This window comes from Podarcis filfolensis, assembly GCF_964270895.1.
Source record: "Podarcis filfolensis genome assembly, chromosome: 3".
Classification (NCBI taxonomy): Eukaryota; Metazoa; Chordata; class Lepidosauria; order Squamata; family Lacertidae; genus Podarcis; species Podarcis filfolensis.
This window is the reverse complement of record NC_139606.1, coordinates 584,194-603,786: the sequence shown is the minus strand read 5'-3', so window position 1 is coordinate 603,786 and position 19,593 is coordinate 584,194. Positions and strand designations below refer to the sequence as shown.

The 19,593-nt window shown below is 43.3% G+C and overlaps 2 protein-coding genes across 4 annotated transcripts in view; one reads left to right on the top strand and one right to left on the bottom strand.

Annotated features, from left to right (window-relative positions):
• The window catches only part of COL4A1 (collagen type IV alpha 1 chain), a 160,408-nt gene extending 149,903 nt beyond the window's left edge, over positions 1-10,505 (bottom strand). Inside the window, exon 1 of one of the 2 annotated variants that reach the window (XM_083606370.1) lies at positions 10,368-10,505. In XM_083606370.1, coding sequence (XP_083462496.1) covers positions 10,368-10,472 — 105 coding nt within the window. In that variant the 5' untranslated portion in view covers positions 10,473-10,505. Of the gene's footprint in view, positions 1-10,364 lie in introns of both variants that reach the window. The other variant, XM_083606369.1, reaches the window with a different exon arrangement.
• A 135-nt stretch (positions 10,506-10,640) lies between these two features.
• The window catches only part of COL4A2 (collagen type IV alpha 2 chain), a 196,129-nt gene continuing 187,176 nt past the window's right edge, over positions 10,641-19,593 (top strand). For both annotated transcript variants that reach the window (XR_014546319.1, XM_083606368.1), the window contains exons 1-3: positions 10,641-10,742; positions 10,909-10,997; positions 11,101-11,161. Coding sequence is in view for 1 of the 2 variants with exons in the window: in XM_083606368.1 (XP_083462494.1) it covers positions 10,954-10,997; positions 11,101-11,161 (105 nt within the window). In the remaining variant the exon portion in view is untranslated. The remainder of the gene's footprint in view (positions 10,743-10,908; positions 10,998-11,100; positions 11,162-19,593) is intronic.

The following is a 19,593-nucleotide window of genomic DNA, read 5'->3' as shown; positions in this document are numbered from 1 at the left end:
GTCTCACACAACTAGGCACTTCAATCACTGGGTCATACTTCATCTGTAATATTTAGACCAGGGTCAAGGCATTCCCCAGCTTCCGGGAAGGTTTTATTATCCCATAGCTTTAAGTAGTTGTGATTCTACAGCTGCATATTTGCTTGATTTTCTGGATAAATCTCATGAGATAGCAGCACATGGAATTTTATATTAGAGATGCCTAATTTACTAAAATAGTACATCCTGTAGCCCAATGCAGTTTGCACACACAGAAAGCAGGCAGGAAACTTCTGGGATGTTGACTCAGATCTATTTTATGTAGAGTTCATTTGTAGAAGAAGAGTTTGGATTTGATATCCCGCCTTTCACTCCCTTTAAGGAGTCTCAAAGCGGCTAACATTCTCCTTTCCCTTCCTCCCCCACAACAAACACTCTGTGAGGTGAGTGGGGCTGAGAGACTTCAAAGTGTGACTGGCCCAAGGTCACCCAGCAGCTGCACGTGGAGGAGCGGAGACGCGAACCCGGTTCCCCGGATTATGAGACTACCGCTCTTAACCACTACACCACATGCTTAGATGGAGTGCATTCCTTTGTTGCATACCTAAAAATAAGGGTCAAGAAGTTGCCATAAGCAGCAAATACAATAGAGGAATATTAACAGCTAGCTAAATACCCATCAGGTTGTGGGATGTATATGGGAAAATGGTAAAGAGATTGAAGAGTCCTTGCATAATAAACAATTAGCTTTGTGTCTACTTGCCAAAAGCTCTTTGTGCTTCCAGAAAATATCTGTGCTGCTTGTTGCTCATCTGTGTATAATTCTGTGTACAATAATTCTTGACCTTTGTTTTCAGGTTTGTTAAACATGGGATTTTTTAGGTACAACTTGGACTAAACGACTAAACAACAACAACAGGAAATCCATAATTATGGTTTCCTGCCATTTTCTGTAAACAGCCTAAAGGTAGCATTCCTTTTGGTGCAACTTTAAGGGGCCAATGGTGTCCTGGGCCAGAGGGAGAAATGAGTGGAACAACAAATGTAAATGTTACCTTTGAACAGTAGACTACTTTCCACAAACCCTTCTGTTCTCCACTGAGACAAGAAGAGTTCAAGGACACATCCTAGTCTGGCAAAAATAGAATCATAGAATGATAGAATCATAGAGTTGGAAGAGACCACAAAGGCCATCGAGTCCAACCCCCCGCCAAGCAGGAAACACCATCAGAGCACTCCTGACATATGGTTGTCAAGCCTCTGCTTAAAGACCTCCAAAGAAGGAGACTCCACCACACTCCTTGGCAGCAAATTCCACTGTCGAACAGCTCTTACTGTCAGGAAGTTCTTCCTAATGTTTAGGTGGAATCTTCTTTCCTGTAGTTTGGATCCATTGCTCCGTGTCCGCTTCTCTGGAGCAGCAGAAAACAACCTTTCTCCCTCCTCTATGTGACATCCTTTTATATATTTGAACATGGCTATCATATCACCCCTTAACCTCCTCTTCTCCAGGCTAAACATGCCCAGCTCCCTTAGCCGTTCCTTGTTTCCTAAATACTTAGGGAACAAAGCAAAACTAGTATAGGATGTGCCTGGGGAGGGTTCTGAGGAAGTGGCCCAAAGAGGTTCCCCACTCTTGCTTTAATTCAAAGTCAGTTCTTAAAGCTAAAAAAAGGGATACAAGCAATATTACCATGTTTAGTGTTATGTACTGAAGTTCTCACCCTGGGCCAGCAGGGGGATACTGTAGATAGTTACGCAAATGAAGGATCGAAAAGTGACGTTCAGTGATTGGATAGTTTGTATGCAAATGAAGGATCAAAAAGTGACGTTCAGTGATTGGATAGTTTTAGAAAATGGCAACAGTTACATTGTTCTGGAGCTCTATATAAGCAGGCTGACTGAGCCCCTCAGCTTAGTTCTGTTCTGACATCTGAATAAAGAAGAGCTGTTTGAAGAATCGCTGTGTCGTCTGCTATGTTCGCCCACAACTTAACATTTAGATTTTCCCCCCTTCTTCCCATAAGGTTTCAAGGGTATTTTTTGCTTGCATCAAAAAATTAGATTCCTGCATTGCAGGGGATTGGACTAGATGACCCTTGGGTCTCTTCCAACTCTATGATTCTCTGATCAGGAGTCTATTGCCCATCTATCGTAATAACACAAAAACATTCAGATCCTGACCCATGCTTAGATACAAAAATCCTCCATCCCCCTACTTCGCAGTAACACATTGCTTTCCACCGGGGCTTTTTTTTTAGCCAGAACTCACCTGAACTGAGTTCCAGGACCTCTCAGGTGGGTGCCATTGCCATCATAAGAGAACAAGGTGTTCATGGTGAGTTCCAGCACCTCTTTTTCTAGAAAAATAGCACTGCTTCCCACAATAAAAGTAAATAACACTTGGCTTGTAAATCAATACCAAAACACGCAATATTAGAAGCCACAGCGGCGGCCGGGGGGGGGGGGGTGGGAGGTAAATTGACCACAGACAGAGCAACCCAAGTTTTAAGACTTTCAGACTCTTCAGTTAACCCTGTTGAAATGTATGGCAGCTGTTCTGGTGCTATTCCATTTATTTATTTAACTGTGCTTTATGGAAATGAATGCACTGCTGGATTGTGCCCATAAATTCAGAGAATCTCACTTTTAGAAAAACAACAAGAAAAAGGCAGATGAGGTGACAAGCATTTCCTTTGGTAGGGTTTTGGTCGTGGCATCCTATCAAAAAGCAGGAGAGATTAGTTTATTTTAAAGTTCTCTGAGTTTAGTCCTTATAAGAATCAGGCATTCTCAAAGTATGAAGATGTCAATCTTCTTATTAGGATATAGAGTTCTTGTGAATTATTCCATTTACCGGGCTGAAGTAGCAAGCCACAGCAAGCAGAGAGAGTCAAGGAAAAAGAGGTCTGTTCCCCTTCCTCTGGTAGTGGCAGGAAGCAGGAAGGAGAAGGAGAAGACATCCCTCCCCCCTTCCTGCCAGTCACAGTTTGCCATCAGCCTTAGCCCAGTAAGTGAGATGGGAGGGAAGGAGGGTTGGGAGAGTTCATCTCTCATTTGGAATGAATTGAACAAGAATTGAGGCCGGGGAAGGGGGATAGTGGTCCAATCTTATCTGAAACAAGAATCCTTAGTTCTCACACAAAGCGTTCTCTCTCATATACACATCATGGGCGTAGCCAAAGGGGAGCAGGGGAAAGGGCAGCTGCCCCCAAGATCAAATAAATCCATAAAAATACTTAACTGAGGTTCTCCCCCCACCAACATAAATCCTGGTTACGCCCATGATACACATTTTTGAAAATATTTCCCCCTTATTTTGCAAATGGTGAGCAGACTTTATATCCAGCCTTGGTTAAAAATTAGGCAAGCCAGACAGTTACTCTGGGGGGGTCTATGGATTACCATTAGGGTTGCCATATTTCAAAAAGTAAAGGCCACCAGGACACCCCAAAAGTTGTTGAGCTTTTTTAAAAAAAGACCCCAAAATTGTTGTGCCAAAAGAATGCAGTTTTTCGATTGACTTGCCTAAGAGCTAGAACAAAGAGCCACCTTTCGGAAATTCTCCCCAGATGTCAATTCCACCTTTGAAATCCCAGTAATGTTCATTCAGTCTTCTCTGCTCTAACTGATCTGCTCCTCAACTACTGTCCCATATAACTGGCCTCAACAAAGATTTTTCTCTCAAACTTAAGAAGAAGCACAGAGATGGTGAACCTATTTTAAAAGGTGGTTTATGAATAATGTAATTGATGTTAAGGGACGCGGGTGGCGCTGTGGGTAAAACTTCAGTGCCTAGGGCTTGCCGATCGTATGGTCGGCGGTTCGAATCCCCGCGGCGGGGTGAGCTCCCATCGTTCGGTCCCAGCTCCTGCCCACCTAACAGTTTGAAAGCACTCTTAAGTGCAAGTAGATAAATAGGTACCGCTTTATAGTGGGAAGGTAAACGGCATTTCCGTGTGCTGTGCTGGTGCTGGCTCGCCAGCTGCAGCTTTGTCACGCTGGCCACGTGACCCGGAAGTGTCTTCGGACGGCGCCGGCTCACGGCCTCTAGAGCGAGATGAGCACGCAACCCTAGAGTCGGACACAACTGGCCCGTACGGGCAGGGGTACCTTTACCTTTACCTTTAATTGATGTGAAGACAATGGAACACTTAGTTAAAGGTCTTGACTTTGGTGGGTACTTTTCTATCTGCTAGAAAACATCTTACACAATAAATTGAGGTTTTGGAGGTAAAAGAATGCAAAAGAGACCAAAGAAAGAAAAGGGTTAATGTACAGGGGGAAAGCAATAACAAACATATATGGGCCAATTACTCCTTCACACAGATAGTCACATTTTGAACTGAGATAACTCACAATTAACAAGCACATTTATTGCCAGATTAGTTTTGCTACATTGTTAAAATTTCAAAACTACTGTGAGATCATTTATTTATGTCTCTTCGGGCATCTCTTCCCTTAGGCAGGAAACGGAAACGTAAGTCAGGATGGAGGTCTGGTCCAGTATGCCATACCTATGATCCACCCATTCCTGTGGCCTGCTTTCAGTCTGGGTGGGAACTGTCTGCAGGAAACATTCCAAGAACAGAGTTGCCCAAACAGGCCTATAGACACTGCCTCAGTTTGCTAGGAGAGTATTCACAGGACATTGGTGAATCCCCTTGAAGTGATACAGATCTGTACAATTAAAATCCCAAAGGAGGTTTTAAGTGACTCAGAGTCTTAAGTACCTTGGAGATGCATTCCAGGAAGCAGTTTGAATTGGGGTGCAAAGAGCAGTGGCTTAGTCCAGAGAAAGGAAACTGTACAGCAGAGGCCTAAAGACATAAAATAACAAACTCTGGAGAAGGGAAAAGATACTTAAACAAGACATGCCTAGGACTCCCCTGCCAACTGTTGTAGAAACTTGCTCTTCAAAAACATACATGGAATGGAAGGCCAGACAGCTGCTCCACACATATAGAGGAACTGGGTTGAAGCCTGTAACTCTGGAAACTCTCTTCTACTCTGAAATGGTTTAGGGGTGAACTAGGTTTCAGATGAAGCACGTCATAAGGCTTACCAGGCATATTCAAAGTAAGGCTCAGCAAGGCACACATGCCAAAGCAGCACGAATGCTGCGCTGCCGATCCTTGACTAAAATAACCAACCAAATCCCATCTCCAAAATAAAATAAAATGCAACACCTGGGTGAGAAGAGTGATTCCAGTGTGGCGTGAGTGGGAGGGGAACTGAAGTGTGTTAATTGGAAGCTAGACCCAGGATTTAGGAAAAAATATTATGATGAGCTAAAGGGATGCGGGTGGCGCTGTGGGTTAAACCACAGAGCCTAGGACTTGCTGATCACTTGCGGTTCAAATCCCCGCAACGGGGTGAGCTCCCGTTGCTCAGTCCCTGCTCCTGCCAACCTAGCAGTTCAAAAGCACTTCAAAGTGCAAGTAGATAAATAGGTCCCGCTCTGGCGGGAAGGTAAACGGCGTTACCATGCGCTGCTCTGGTTCATCAGAAGCGGCTTAGTCATGCTGGCCACATGACCCGGAAGCTGTACGCTGGCTCCCTCGGCCAATAAAGCGAGATGAGCGCCGCAACCCCAGAGTCGGCCACAACTGGACCTAATGGGGTCCCTTTACCTTTACCTATTACGATGAGCCAATGGGAACGGCTGTGGAAAAGAGATATCAAATTTACGGGATGCTATAATTTAAGAGATAATGTAATGAAAATGCAATACAGATGGTACCCGACCCCGGCCAGACTGGCAAAAATGTACAAATACTGTAGTGATGTCTGCTGGAGATGCAACAATGGGGCAGGAACCTTTCTACATATGTGGTGGGAGGGCAAAGGGATAGTAGGATTCTGGGAAAATATCTATAACGAACTGAAAAAGATGTTTAGATTTTCATTTGGGGGGAAAAACCAAAATCCTTTCTCCTAGGTCAAAGGTAATAAAAAGAACGGTCAGACCAATATTTATGTATGCAAATACGGCGGCAAGGTTATTGATTGCCAAAAATTGGAAAACCAGCAGCGCCCCAACTAAAACAGACTGGTTATCTAAAATGATGGAATACTTCCATATTGCCAAACTAACAGGGAGGATAAGAGGAGATATGGTACAAAAAGTGAATAAGGAGTGGGCTACACCAAAATTTATGTGGAAAAAGTAGAATTTCTGACAGATATTGAGTGAATCCAGAAAATGATTAGTGAAAAGAAAGTTAATATAGAAGTTGAGATTAAAGAAATAATTAAATGCATTTAAGCTAGTTGGAAAAATAAAGTAGCGTAACAAGAATGGCTGGAAGTCAAGTCACTTGCTGCGTGTCTGTGTGGGGTAGGTGTGTAGGTATGTTGGTATGTATAGTATAGGTAGGTATTATATAGAGTAATGTAGGTATGTTTTATGTTATGAAAATAAGGTAGTGTGTTGTGTACGTGTATTGTGTAAATGTATATGTACGTGTTTTATGTGTTAATAAAATAAAATAAAAAAGGAAGCTAGACCTGTCCATCAAGGGCTAGAGTCTCACAGAATGCTCCAGTCAGAGTGCCTGCAGAGAGGAACAGCATACACAAATAGTTTATCTCTGTTTCTTCTTTATTTGTTTAACATGATGCTGTTTTGTTTGATTTATAACTCCAAATGTATTATTTTTAATTCATCCTTTTAAAAAAACCCAGAGTACAGTTTTGAAGGGGGAAACGTGCTTCCTCTTAATTTACAAGTATTGTCTTGTGTGAGACTGTGTTCCTATATTTTTCTGTGTGTCTAAATATCACACAGTTAATTTATCATAGTTCTTTGGGAGCACTACCCAATTTTAAGCATCAGAGTCTGTTTGACTTGAAACTACTCCAGTTGATTTAAATTGCCTACATTCACCACTCCTTTTGAAATCCTAATTGTATTTTTACAATATAGTATCATATATTGATACAGTTCTTTTGCAGTGTATGGGATCTCAGGGGAGGGGATGACACGTCATACTCCTTCTGGGGCAGTTTGTCCACCTTTGGTCCCCACCTTGCACTCAGTTCTCACCTGCTGTCCTGGACTAGCTGGATGAAAAGGAATGGTGGGAGGCACCCAAGGGAACCCCCAGAGGAGGCAGGCTCAGAGCTAGGGGCTTGGTGGTGGGACACTGAGGAGCAGTCAAAGGGAGAAGACAGGGAAGAGGTGTCAGATGCTGAAGTGGAACAGGATTTAGTGAGCAGGAAAAACCTGTGATAGGGAGAAGTTCAGACTCCCCCTCCTGCTGTGTCCAGCTTCCCTCCCCTCTCCCCACCCGTTCTCCCAGTACACGCAGAGAAATGAAGAGGGCGGAATACAGATTAGTTGTGTACAGACACAGTTTGACACTGCTTGGGAAACATCCTGGAGAGGGGGAGCTTTAACGAGGGGAGGAAGGGACCTTCAGTCCCGGCAACTTCTCCATAGGGGAAAGACCTGCTGGAAAGGGTTGCTGAGGCCACATGGCCAAGCTGTATTTTTGTTTCCCTGAACAGAGTTAATTTCACTGGCACAGGTGAATTGCTGCCATTATTGCTGACCTGCACTTGACTCCTATCCCAACACCTCCAGCTCCTAGAAGCTGTTAGCCTATAACAGCGGCCACACCCGAGAAAACAGCTTGGGCTGGTTGGCTAAACCAGGTAAGGATAGCCAATGGGTCCCAAACCCTCAGTGAGTTAGGAACTTCCCCGGCATGCGAAGACAGGCTTAGGTGGATTGAGTGGACAAGACCAATAGTGGGTTAAACCGTCAAGCAATAGAATGCTTTGTTCAATTTCAGACAGAAAAAGTGGAGGGACAATTGGTGCCATGTAGCCAATCCCAACACTCTTTTTCAATTGGTGTTGATTATATGCGATTTCACATAAGTGTGCTGTGCCATGGAACATAATCCCTCCACAAAACAGTTGCTGCTTGTAATGCAAAGCACAGGCTCTAGCTAATGAAGTTTGAGGTTATATGTAATAATGAATACTTAGCAGAGGTGGATGTAGCTTGAACCATTGAAAAGACTCCTTGCATACTGCAGTTTATTGTTCTGTGGGCTGGAAACCAGGAAAGCAATTTTCCTCAGAAGTTTGGCCTCTCTAATTCATAAGCCTACATTACTGAGCATGATGATATTTTTAAACCATTAAGGATCTGTTGTATTTCTACTACTATTTTACATTTTTCAGTAATCCTTGGTAATCCCAGAGAGACACAGACACTTTTTGTTCATATTTATACATCACCTTTCAGGTGTTTGGGTTTTTTTAACTATACAAGGGTAGCATACATAATTATGATAAAACACATTTAGAATAAGACCCAATGTTAAACACAGCAAGCAACAGCAGTGACAAAATCCAGCAGAAGCAATAAAACAATGGCAGCTGCACAAGAGCAGCACATCACATTTTGATGCCTGAGGCAAAACATCAAAGGTGCTGCCCGGCTGCTGCTACCACCTCCTTTACCTGGGTTGTGTGGCAGTGCCTGCAAAGCAGCACTGACAGCAGTAGGTTCCAGTGAGATCTTGCGGCGCTCACGTGAGATCTCATGTGGTTTCCCCACCAGCAGGGGTGCTTGGGGTTCTGCCACCAAAGGTGGCTGCCTCAGCCTGCCTGATGTGCACATCTGCCTTACAGCCTCAGCAAAATGCTGACAAATTAAAAAATCTGCTTGTGCCAGAAGGACATCAAATTCTGCACTAGGCACACCCTCCCCACGAGGGGACTACACCTCAAGGTACCACCGCCAAGAAAGCCCTTTGCCCTGTCACCACCCACCTAATTTCAGTGGCTAGGGAACCTCAGAGAGGAAGGCCTTGTATGCCAAACATTAAGTTCAGGAAGCCTCGTGCTGACCCTGGATCTTACCTGATGAGATCCCTTGCCAGGTTGCAGCCTAGGTGGGTCAAAACAGCAGCACTACCACCTTAAACGTGTATGAAAAGGTTTGAGAAAGAGTCCCCCAATTCATGTGTGGGTTCAAGGTGGCTGAAGATTGCTGCTGTAATAGGAGGCATCAATGTCTGAGATGGTTTAAAAGTGAAGCACTTTGATTTGTGCCCGAAAGCAGAACAGAAGCTGAAGTACTTGTTTAAGTGGGGAGTTATGTCCTCAGTGGCCAGCTCCAGTAGGAGCCAGCTGTTGTATTTTACAGCAACTTAAATTTCAAAAACAGCCCCAGCCATACACTACTCTGGCTTTCCCTGTCAAGGATGGGTGCTACAGAAGCCTCTTAGGCCTCAAATGACAGCGCTCAATGAGGGTCTCCAAATCCAAGACTTGGGGGAAAGGCCACCCCCAAAGCAGTTTGCCTGCCACTTTCCTGGTCCGAAAACCCACCAACAGCGCCTCCAAGTCTGGTTCTTGTCTCCAGGGCCATCTTTAGCATATGCTCCGCCGGGGTGCAAAGATCCGCCCAGCGCCCCCAAATTTAGTTTAGCGAAGCTTCAGTCGTGTCAAAGGTGCTGCTGACCCCGCTGCCGCATAGCAGCTCAATACAATATGTAACATGATATTTTGATGTAAGAGTTAATTTTGCGTGCATGGCGCCGTTGAGAATGGCAAGCGCCGTTTTTGAGTCTGACAAGCGCTGCCGTTGTGAATGATAAGCTTGCGCATCTTTGGTAAATGAGCACACAAAGTCGAAAGTCCTTGAGTGAAAGAGTAGGTATACATTTCAGTAATACCTAGGTATATATATGTACTTTGTTTTTCTAGCTTGATCAAAATTATTATTTCATAACAGGTAGATAGTTAAGAGCTTAGGTGGCTTCAGCGGCGGGTGCCTGGTGCCCCCCAGAATTCAGTGCCTGGGTGCCCTGCACCCCTTGCACCCCTGGGTCAAGACGGCCCTGCTTGTCTCCAATCCATTACTGATCCAGACGTCTCCAAAAGTGGAGCTGACAGTGAAGTGACTTCAAAGTTGTTCCACCAGTGCCCCTCGCAGAGGGTCTTTGTGCCACAGGCGCACACAACTGCGTCTGGACCACTCGTGGTGGCAATGGGGGAAATGCAGCCAAGTGGGATTCTACAGGGAACCAGATTCACACAAGTAGGACCGATCATTTGGAAACATGCCGAGAACACGGACCACCTCAGCAACCCCGGAAAGCTTTTCCTTATCCTATCCACATCCACATATCGCAAAAGTCTAGCTAGAGAGAAAAGGCACGAAATCGAGACGCTCTGCATGTTCTCCAGCAGGCGGGTCTCCCGGCGGCGCGCAAAGGCGCCCAGGGCCGGCCAGCCGCGCCGCCCGAGACCGTCCCGGGTCAGCCGCCGCCGCCGCCGCCTCGAAGGGGCGAGAGGGCTCCCCGGGCGGAGCGCCTGCTCCGGAGCGAGCGCGGCGGGGTCGCACACAACCTACTACTCACCGCCGCCGCCGCTTCGGCCGCCCAGCGCCGCTCGAGGAGGAGCAGCGGCAGCAGCAGCAGCGCAGCCAGCAGGAGCGCGAGCGGCGGATCCCGCGCGGGGCGGCCCATCCTCGTCCTCCTCTCGCTGCCGAGCCTGACGCTCGCACGTGCGCCGCGGCCCCGATCCTGCGTCCGCCTCCGGCGCCTGCCGAGGAGGAAAGGCGAGCTCGCCGCCCGGCGCCGCTTGTGCGCTGCCCAGGCCCCGCCCCGCCGCCCCGCCCCGGGGGCCGCGGGGGGGGGGAGGCGCCAGCCGCTGGCCGAGGGCCGCACCCGCCGCACTCCGGACCGCGGCCGGCCGAGAGGCGCGCAGCTCCGGGCGCGCGAGGAGAGCGAGGGCAGGTGAGTCCCTGCCCCGAGCGGCACCAAGCGCGGGGCTCCCTCTCGTGCAGAAGCCGCTGCCGCCCGGGAGGGCTCGGGGGAGCGGGGAGGGAGCGGGGGTCTCTCCCGGCCGGCCCTGCCCCGCGCGGCGGCCCGTTGCCCTTCTCACGCGCGTGTCGCTCCTCAGTCTGCCTCGCAGGGCGCCTTCCCGTGCGCGGATCCAGAGACGAGGATGAGGCGCCCCCCGCCGCTGCGCGTCGCCCGCCCCACTGGCCGGTAAGTGGCGCCTTCCCCGGGGAGACGGGCCGCTTTTCAGGCTCTCGGCAGCGCCCGGGACGGCATGCGCTGTAACGATGGCAATTTTGTCTTTTTTGTGCAGGGTTTCACAAATCACGCTCTTTCTGGGATTGGTGGTGCTGCTTAGTGGTAAGGTGCAAGCTGTAAGTAAAACTTATTGGAAGTGCGTTTCATTTCTATCCCCGCGAGTAACTTCTTTAGAATTAAGCTATTGCCAGAACACTGTCATTGCCCTAGTTTTTGAGGAAAGTGTTTTAATTTGTTTTATAAACGGGAATGTTCAGTATGCTTTCTTCTATAGAAGAGTTTGGGATATATTTTTATTTATTTCTGTTCAAAAATGCATGCCTACATCATTTTATTTGTATGCCTTAAAACCATGCTCAAAACCCTATTTTTAGGCTTGTACACATGATGTGACTTAAGGAAACGAAAAAGTGACTTGTGTGATTTGCTTCCTAAATGTATTTAAGATGGTTGGGTTAGCATCTTTTCGCTATGTGTGCATATTTGTGCCCTGCATTTAGAGTTTATGCAGAGATTTCTAGGCATACCTGTAGTTATAAAAGTTAATTAAGAGATCTTCCCATTGGCTAAACACACTCATCAGTGGAGGTGCCATTCACGCTTGAGCTTAGCCAAAAGCCCTTTCTCTTTACACCTGGAGTTTCAATCACACCCCTTGGACTTTGGATCAATTCACATGATTGTTTAGTGGAAGATGCAAAGGGGACTATCTGTGGAGCTGTATTTGTCATTGGAAACCCTGATACCAGAGAGTTCCCAATTACATGGCAGAATCGATGCCCATACAACCTTTCCTGTCTTCTGCTGAACACATGGCAGAGGGGGTATGCACTACCCTGCTCCCCCTTTCTGAGTTGCATGCATGGGGTTTCCTAGGATCAAAGCCCCATTTTAGTAGCGCTAGATAAGAAGTAACTGGGGGTGAGGGCAAGACATGAAGATGACCATCTAGGGCTTCTGTCCCTTAAAATTCGGGTGGTGGAGCTTTTCTCAGCATTGCAGCTGTGTGTTTATTTGGTTACCAGTATCATCCTCAGGGCTTTTTTTCAGCTGAAACTCACCAGAACTCACTTCCAGCACCTCTCAGGTGAGTTCCGGCATCTCTCAGGTGGGCACCATTGCCAGTCTAAGAGAAAGAGTTAATGGTGAGTTCTGGCACCTCTTTTTCTAGAAAAATAGCGCTGATCATACTAGTATTCGTATCAGCTTGATTCCTGTTTGAACCTGGTGTTTCTTACTGGCATTAAAAGTGATGTTTCTCTTTGTTTCCCTTCCCATTTAGCACTGAAAGTTTGGCTAAACTAAATATTTTGAGCTGCTCTTGTACAAATATAAATATGTTTATAAATTAACTCTTTCTGAATTCTTCATAGTGCTATCTATTTACTTACCATGACTCTTTTTTTATTTTGTTCACTGCTCCTGCCCCATGAAATGGGCACACAGCATGGAGCCAATATAGGCATGCTGCTAAAGGAGCCCACATGCTGCTTCAGTACATGGGGCTGTGTACTGTTGCCCAAAGACAGGGCCAGCCCAAGATATTTGGGCACAAATTGGGCCATGCCCTACCAGGGAGGAAGGGGTGAGTGGAGATCTCCATCAGGAAGTAAAGGGGGGGGGAATAAAGACCTATACTGGGAACAAGGGGGTGAATGGAGATCAACATTAGGAACAAGATTTACCCAAAGGTTGAAGTGGGAATCTAAGGCTGTTCGCGGGGGGCGGGGAAGGAAGGGGCCCACTCTGAATCAGCTTGGCAGGGCCAGAGTCCAGGAAACTTCAGAAGGCAGCCCCCACCATTTCCTCCCTGGGGGTGGGGGGAGACCAGCAGTGCCTCCTATTTGCCAAGAGGCTGCTGTAGAGGTGGCATGGCGGGGACTGCCAAGGTGATGGCAAATCTGGCCTCCAAGGACTGTGTAGATCTCCTGTCCCCGTGGATCCTGCCACCAGAGGCAGCTGCCTCACCTTGCCTCATGTCTGCTCATGTCACTGGATGAAATGAAGTGGAGCCCTGTATGCTAAGAGGGGCAGAGTGGGATTCCAATGCAGGAAAGCATACAAAAGTGGTTTTTCATCCTGCAAGGAATACTTGAGTAGTAAGCTGGTAGCCTGTGAACTCCGTTCTTGCTACCTCAGTGCCTTCTAACTTATGGCAAATTCTTTTTGTTTTTCTGTTTATTCAAGAAAAACAAATTACAAAATCCATATACATGAAAATAAAAAACAACAATTTACACCCGTGTGGCTTCCCTCCATCACAACTCAACATCTTTTATGTTATAAATACTTTAGCATTGTGTCTTGTAATAATCAATATGTATCCATCATTAATTTTACCTTCGTTTGAAACATCTTTATATACTTATTCTATGCACTGTTCTTAGAACAGTGTTTTTTCATATAGTCCTCAAAACATTGCCATTCCTTCCTTAAATTCTGGTTGGACTGATTTCTTATAGCTGCCGTTAATTTAACCATTCTTATGAATTCACATACTTTACTTATCCAATCTTCCTTATTGGGAATAATGTCTCCTTTCCAGTTTCTAGCAAGTGGCTGTGGAGTATAAAAATAGCCTTTTCTTATCCTGTGGGATGTCATTTCCTATAATGCCCAACAGAAACGCCTCAGATTTCTTTTCTATAGAGGTTTTGAACATCTTTTTTAATTCATCATGAATACACCCCCAGAAACTTTTAACTTTCTCACAGCCCCACCATACATGAAACATTGCCCCTCTGCTTTATTACATTTCCAACATAGATTGGATCTTAGTTTATAAATCTTGGCTAGTTTGGAGGGTGTCATATATCACCTATATAACATTTCATGAAATTTTCCTTGATGGTGTAACAGGCGGTAAATCTGATGTCTGACCTCCACTGTCTTTCCCACTGTTCCATCTATATTGTGTAGCCGATGTCCTGGGCCCATTTTACCATAACATCTTGTACTTGCTCATCTTTCAGGTTCCATTCCAGTAATAGGTTATAAATTTTGGATAATAATTTCTTATTGTTTTTTAATAATACAATTTGTAATTTAGATTCTTCTTTTCTAAAACCTATTTTTTTATCCAAATTAAATTCATTTTGTAGCCGGTGGTATTGGAGCCAATTGGTGAGGTAATGCCTTGTCTCCTCAAATGATTTTAATTTCAGATGCCCTTGCTCTTCTTTTAGTAATTGGCTGTAAGTTGCCCAATTACTTTCCATATTTATAATGCCTCTAATGGGAATAGCCACCATGGCGTCTGAGGTTCTAATAGTGGTTGATATCTGGTCCACACCTTGTAAAGGGCATTCCTAACTATATGGTTAGTAAACCCACTGTGGATTTTGACCTTATATTATAACCTTATATTATGGCATGCCACCCATATCTGTTGTAGCTTTCCAAGTCAAGTAGATCTGTTTTCTCTAATAAAATCCAGTCCTTTATCCAAGTTAGGCACGCTGCCTCATAATACGTTCTTAAATTTGGTAGGGCAAAGCCCCCTCTCCGTATAAGAAATTATACGTCAATATTTTATGTTTTATGCGCAGTTTCTTATTCAGCCAGATAAACCTTGTCAGGTCTTTTCTCCACCTATCGAAACATTCCATTTTGCCTATGATCGGGATCATTTGAAAAAGGAAAAGCTTTTTGGGACGCACTATCATTTTTATTACCAAAATTCTTCCCCAAAATGAAAGTTTTAACCTAGTCAAAATTCCCAAATATTTTTAAATTTCTTTCCAGATTTTGTTATAGTTGTCATCAAAAAGATTTATATTTTTCATTATTATTTCAGTTCCAAGATATTTTGCTTTTTTCGCTATCATCAAACCCGTTTTATCCTGTAGTTCCTTTTTTTCTTGTTCCCATAAATTTTTAACCATTAGCTTTGTTTTTGAACTGTTAAGTTTAAATCCGGAAACCTCCAAATGCTAATAATTTTTCCAACACTTTGGGTATACAGTGGTACCTCAGGTTAAGTACTTAATTCGTTTTGGAGGTCTGTACTTAACCTGAAACTATTCTTAACCTGAAGCACCACTTTAGCTAATGGGGCCTCCTGCTGCTGCTGTGCTGCCGGAGCATGATTTCTGTTCTCATCCTGAAGCAAAGTTCTTAACCTGAAGCACTATTTCTGGGTTAGTGGAGTCTGTAACCTGAAGCGTATGTAACCTGAAGCGTATGTAACCTGAGGTACCACTGTACTCAATTCTGGATCTTCTACTGTGATGTTTAAGTCACCTGCAAAAGCTTTCACTTTGAAAGCCTTTTGGCCAAGGGTAATCCTTTTAATTTCTTCTTCATTCCTCAGCACCGAATTGAGTATTTCCAAAGTCAATATGAACAGTAGAGGAGAAAGTGGGCAGCCCTGTCTTGTACCTTTTTCTATTGGTATATATTCTGTTTTTGCAGATTATTAGGTTGGCTTTCTGTTTTTCATAAATAGCTTTTATACCTTTGGTAAACTGATCTCCCATTATAGCCAGATCAATAACTTTCCTTAAGAATTTCCATGATAAATTATTGAAAGCCTTCTCGGCATCCACTAACATGAAAGCAGCTTTTTTGTTTGGCTTTAAATCTAGATACTCAATCAAATCTATCACTGTTTTCATGTTAGTTCTCATATGGTGGTCCGGGAGGAATCCTGCCTGATCTTGATTAATTAGATCCTTTAATACCAATTTTAGTCTATTGGCCAGAATTCCTGCATACAGTTTATAATTGTTATTTAAAAGAGAGATGGGCCTATAATTATTGACAGATTCGTGAGATGATTCTTGTTTGTAAATTAGAACTATATTTGCTCCTTCCAGGATTCTGGGATTTTACCATCTTGCATTATTTTGTTCATAAGTGATTTCAAAGGTAAGGCTATTATCTCCTCCAATTTTTTATAATGAATTGCCGATAGCCTGTCTGGGCCTGGTGATTTGCCCAACTTTGATTGTGAGATGACCTGGTGTATCTCCATCATAGTGACTGGTGAATTTAATCAGTCAATTTTCTCTTCTGCTATTTTGGGAATTTCTTTCTACTGAAGGTACTTTATTATATCCTGTTCTTCCTCTATAAATATAAATTTCAAAACATAAATATAAATTTCAAAAATAGCCCAAAAAGCTATTGATTATTCCTTCTGGGTTATCAATTACCTTCCCTTCTTGGACTATTTTATCAATTTGTTTTTCTCTTTGTTTCTTTTTAACTGCCATGCCATCAGTTTACCTGGTTTGTTGGCAAGCTTCAAATTTCTTTGTTTCATCCATTTGATGTTATTCTCTATCTCTTGGGTTAAGAGTGATGAAAGTTGAGATTGCAATATTTTAATATTTTGGTTTGCAGTATTTTTTTTTTGACTTTTCGCCAATATATTCTCATTCAATTCTATTTCTTGCCTAATATGATTTAATTTCTTTTCTCATTGTATTGTGTTTCGTTGAATATATAATCCTCTGATAAGGCCTTTCCTGCATCCCAGATAACTCTAATATCTGTCTCATGCACCATATTTATTTCAGAAAACTCTTTCAATGTTTCTTTTGCTTTTTGAAGTATTTTGTCATCATTTGAAATTCTCTCATTCTCAATCTTTTACATACCTTCTTGTTACTTCTTAATTTTAATGTCATTGGATTGTGATCTGATTTGGATTTGGGTTGGATCTCTACAGATTTTTTGGCTTTTGAGTAATATGTATATTGTCTCTCTTTGACATTTTTATCTCTCCAGGCATCAATTAAATTCAGGTCTTCTACCATTTGGAAGAAGGATTTTGGAAGTTTCCGTTCCTTGGATGTTTTCTCCCTTTCCATTCTATCTTGTTCTATTGAGGTGACCCCATAGAGGTCCCCCATAAGAATCATGTCCTCATTATTATTTTTGAGTAGCTTTTTCTCCAATGCTTGATTTTTTGTTTTGTTTTATTTCCATTTGGAGTGTACACACCCACCAATATTAGTTTTTCTTTTCCTCTTGTTGACTGCACTCCTAATGTCCTGCCATCCTCATCTTTAAATATTAATTTCCATTCTAACTTAGGGTTTATATATATAGCAATCCCTCTTTTTTATGTATCTATGAAGCTATACATTCCGCTCCTAATCTCTTGTTTATTAATACTCTCCTATGTTTTTTAGCTATGTGCATTTCCTGGAGGCAGATAACATCCCAATTCTTTTTAAAAATGTGTTTAGTTTTATTTCTTTTTGTTTTATTATTTAAACCATTGATATTCCATGAGATAATATTCAAATTCATCAAACTTTATCGGTCACTGTTTTTAGAATCAATTCAGAATAAGTATCAAAAGAAAGGAATACAGTTTTATTTAATAAATTATGTCTTATTATATTTCTCAGCACTGGCTCTTTTACTCTCTCCTTGGGCTTTCCACCTCCTCTTCTGTCTCCTGTGTAGTATCTCCTCCCAGTTCTCTCTTGTATTTTCTCCAGAATTTCCCAACTTCTTCTGCATTTCTGAGGGTCTTCTATCTTTGTAAGTGAAGGATATTCCCTCCGGGTACTCCCATTTATATCTTATTTCTTTAGTCTTTAATGCATCTGTCAGTGTCTTATAGTTTTGTCTTTTTCTCAGGATCCTTTTTGGGATTTCTTTAAAGATTGTAATGTTCCTGTTGTCTAGCCTCAGTTTTCTTTTCTGCAATATCTTGTCCTTCAACAATCTTGAATTGAAAAACACCAGACAGTCTCCTGGTCCTTTACTTGACTTTGTTCTGTCAGTCTTGATTCTAAAGATCTTATCTATGTCCATTATCAGTTCTTCCTCTTGGACACCCAGCTAGTTAGCAAATTCCTTTGTTAGTTTTGATTTGATATCTTCATTCTCTATATCTGGGATTCCTCGAAAGCAAAGAATAAGCTCCCTTTGATGCATTTCCAGAATAGCAATTTGGTCTAACGTCTCCTCATGAATTCTCTTTAGTTCCAATATTTCATCGTTTATTGTGTCTTGTCCTTTTTTCAGTTCCTTGTTCTCTGTTTGTGTTTTCTTAGTAGTTTCCTTTGAAAGTTCCTCTTGTTTACTGATTCTAGATTTTAAGTCTTGCACTGTCTTCTCTATTTCCATGTATTTCAGCTGCCCAACATGTCCATTATTAATTTAAAATTCTGCTCGATCTCGTTGCCCATAGAGTCAAGTTTGTCATTTATTGATTATTCATTCTGATAATCAAATCTTTTAAATCCACATTTGAATCTAACTCCACTACTGATTGGCGTCTTGGGGCTCTGACAGCGGCAGCTAGCATGGACTGTAATTCCATGGTATTCATTATATTGGCTTCCCTATACACTCACAAAAATAAACTTTGACCCAGTCTCAATAATTTCCTTTAGCGGTTCTTTTGCACTTAGAGGGCCCCCATATCTAAATTTATTATACTTAGAGAGATCTGGGAGTAGGTTATTCAGTTACCCCTTCAACATTTGTTACTTAAAATATAAAATACTATGATGCTATAGTCACTTATTCAGTACCTTAATTACTAAAACCCCACAATACAATAATCAATTAATTATAAGTTTGCTGTTTGAATTAATTTATATTTTCTATTGCCCATCTGGTTATCTTATATCAAATCTTGTTAGCCTTAGGGTTCTGGATATTAATTGATTCAATTAGCCAATACCTTTAAAACATAACCCCTTGTTCTGTTCAATTCATAAAACATTCACATCAACCATTTAAATAAATCAGCATAATTCATTACCAAACCTTAACAGTGATAATATGGGGAGGGCTTGTCCTTATAGAGTCTAGTCGCTTGGGACTTGCATATCCACCAGGATTATCAGAATGTAATTTCTTTTCCACCACTAGGTGTCCCTGTACAGTCTATAACAACCTAGTGATGTCTTGCTTTGCGCTTAAAGAAAGTTAACGTTGATTTGTCAGTGGCACTTCCTCTTACCAAGTTCCATTTTGGCTACTCACAAGAAGGGAGGGAGGGATGACTCAGCTTCTATCTGTCGCCACGTTCTTCTCCCACCCACAACTGGCCCAGACCCTCTCTCCCAGCTATAAAGGGACTCCTGCTGCAGTGAGGCCTCGGACCATCGGCTGGGTGAGGACTGCAGGGCCTGCTCCATTCCAGGGCCTTTTCCAACTGGCCCAGGGGGCGTGGCCCAGACCCTTTTTGGAACAAACTTTTTGGGAAGGGTGGGAAGTGTTCTGCCATTGCTTCCCTGTTCCAGGGGGTTAGTGTGCTTTAAAATGTCCTCAAGCAGTCGGTGGCAATTTAAATTTTTATTTCTTTTTTTCCTTTTTTCCTTTGTTGGGGGTGGGTGGAATGGATATTTGGTTGGGGATTATTTTTTATTTTATTATAATTGTTCTGTTCTTTTTTGTTGTTGTTGTTTTATTGGTTCTGTATAGTTTGCGTTTTGTTTTTAAGGGGCGGGATCAGGGCTGCCTGGGAGTGGGGCCCCAGCCAACACGATGGCTGGGACAAGTTCCACAGGGGGGGAAGCACTGGGACATCCGATCTCGGTGATCATGGGCAGGAGGCGGAGTTACGCTAAGACCA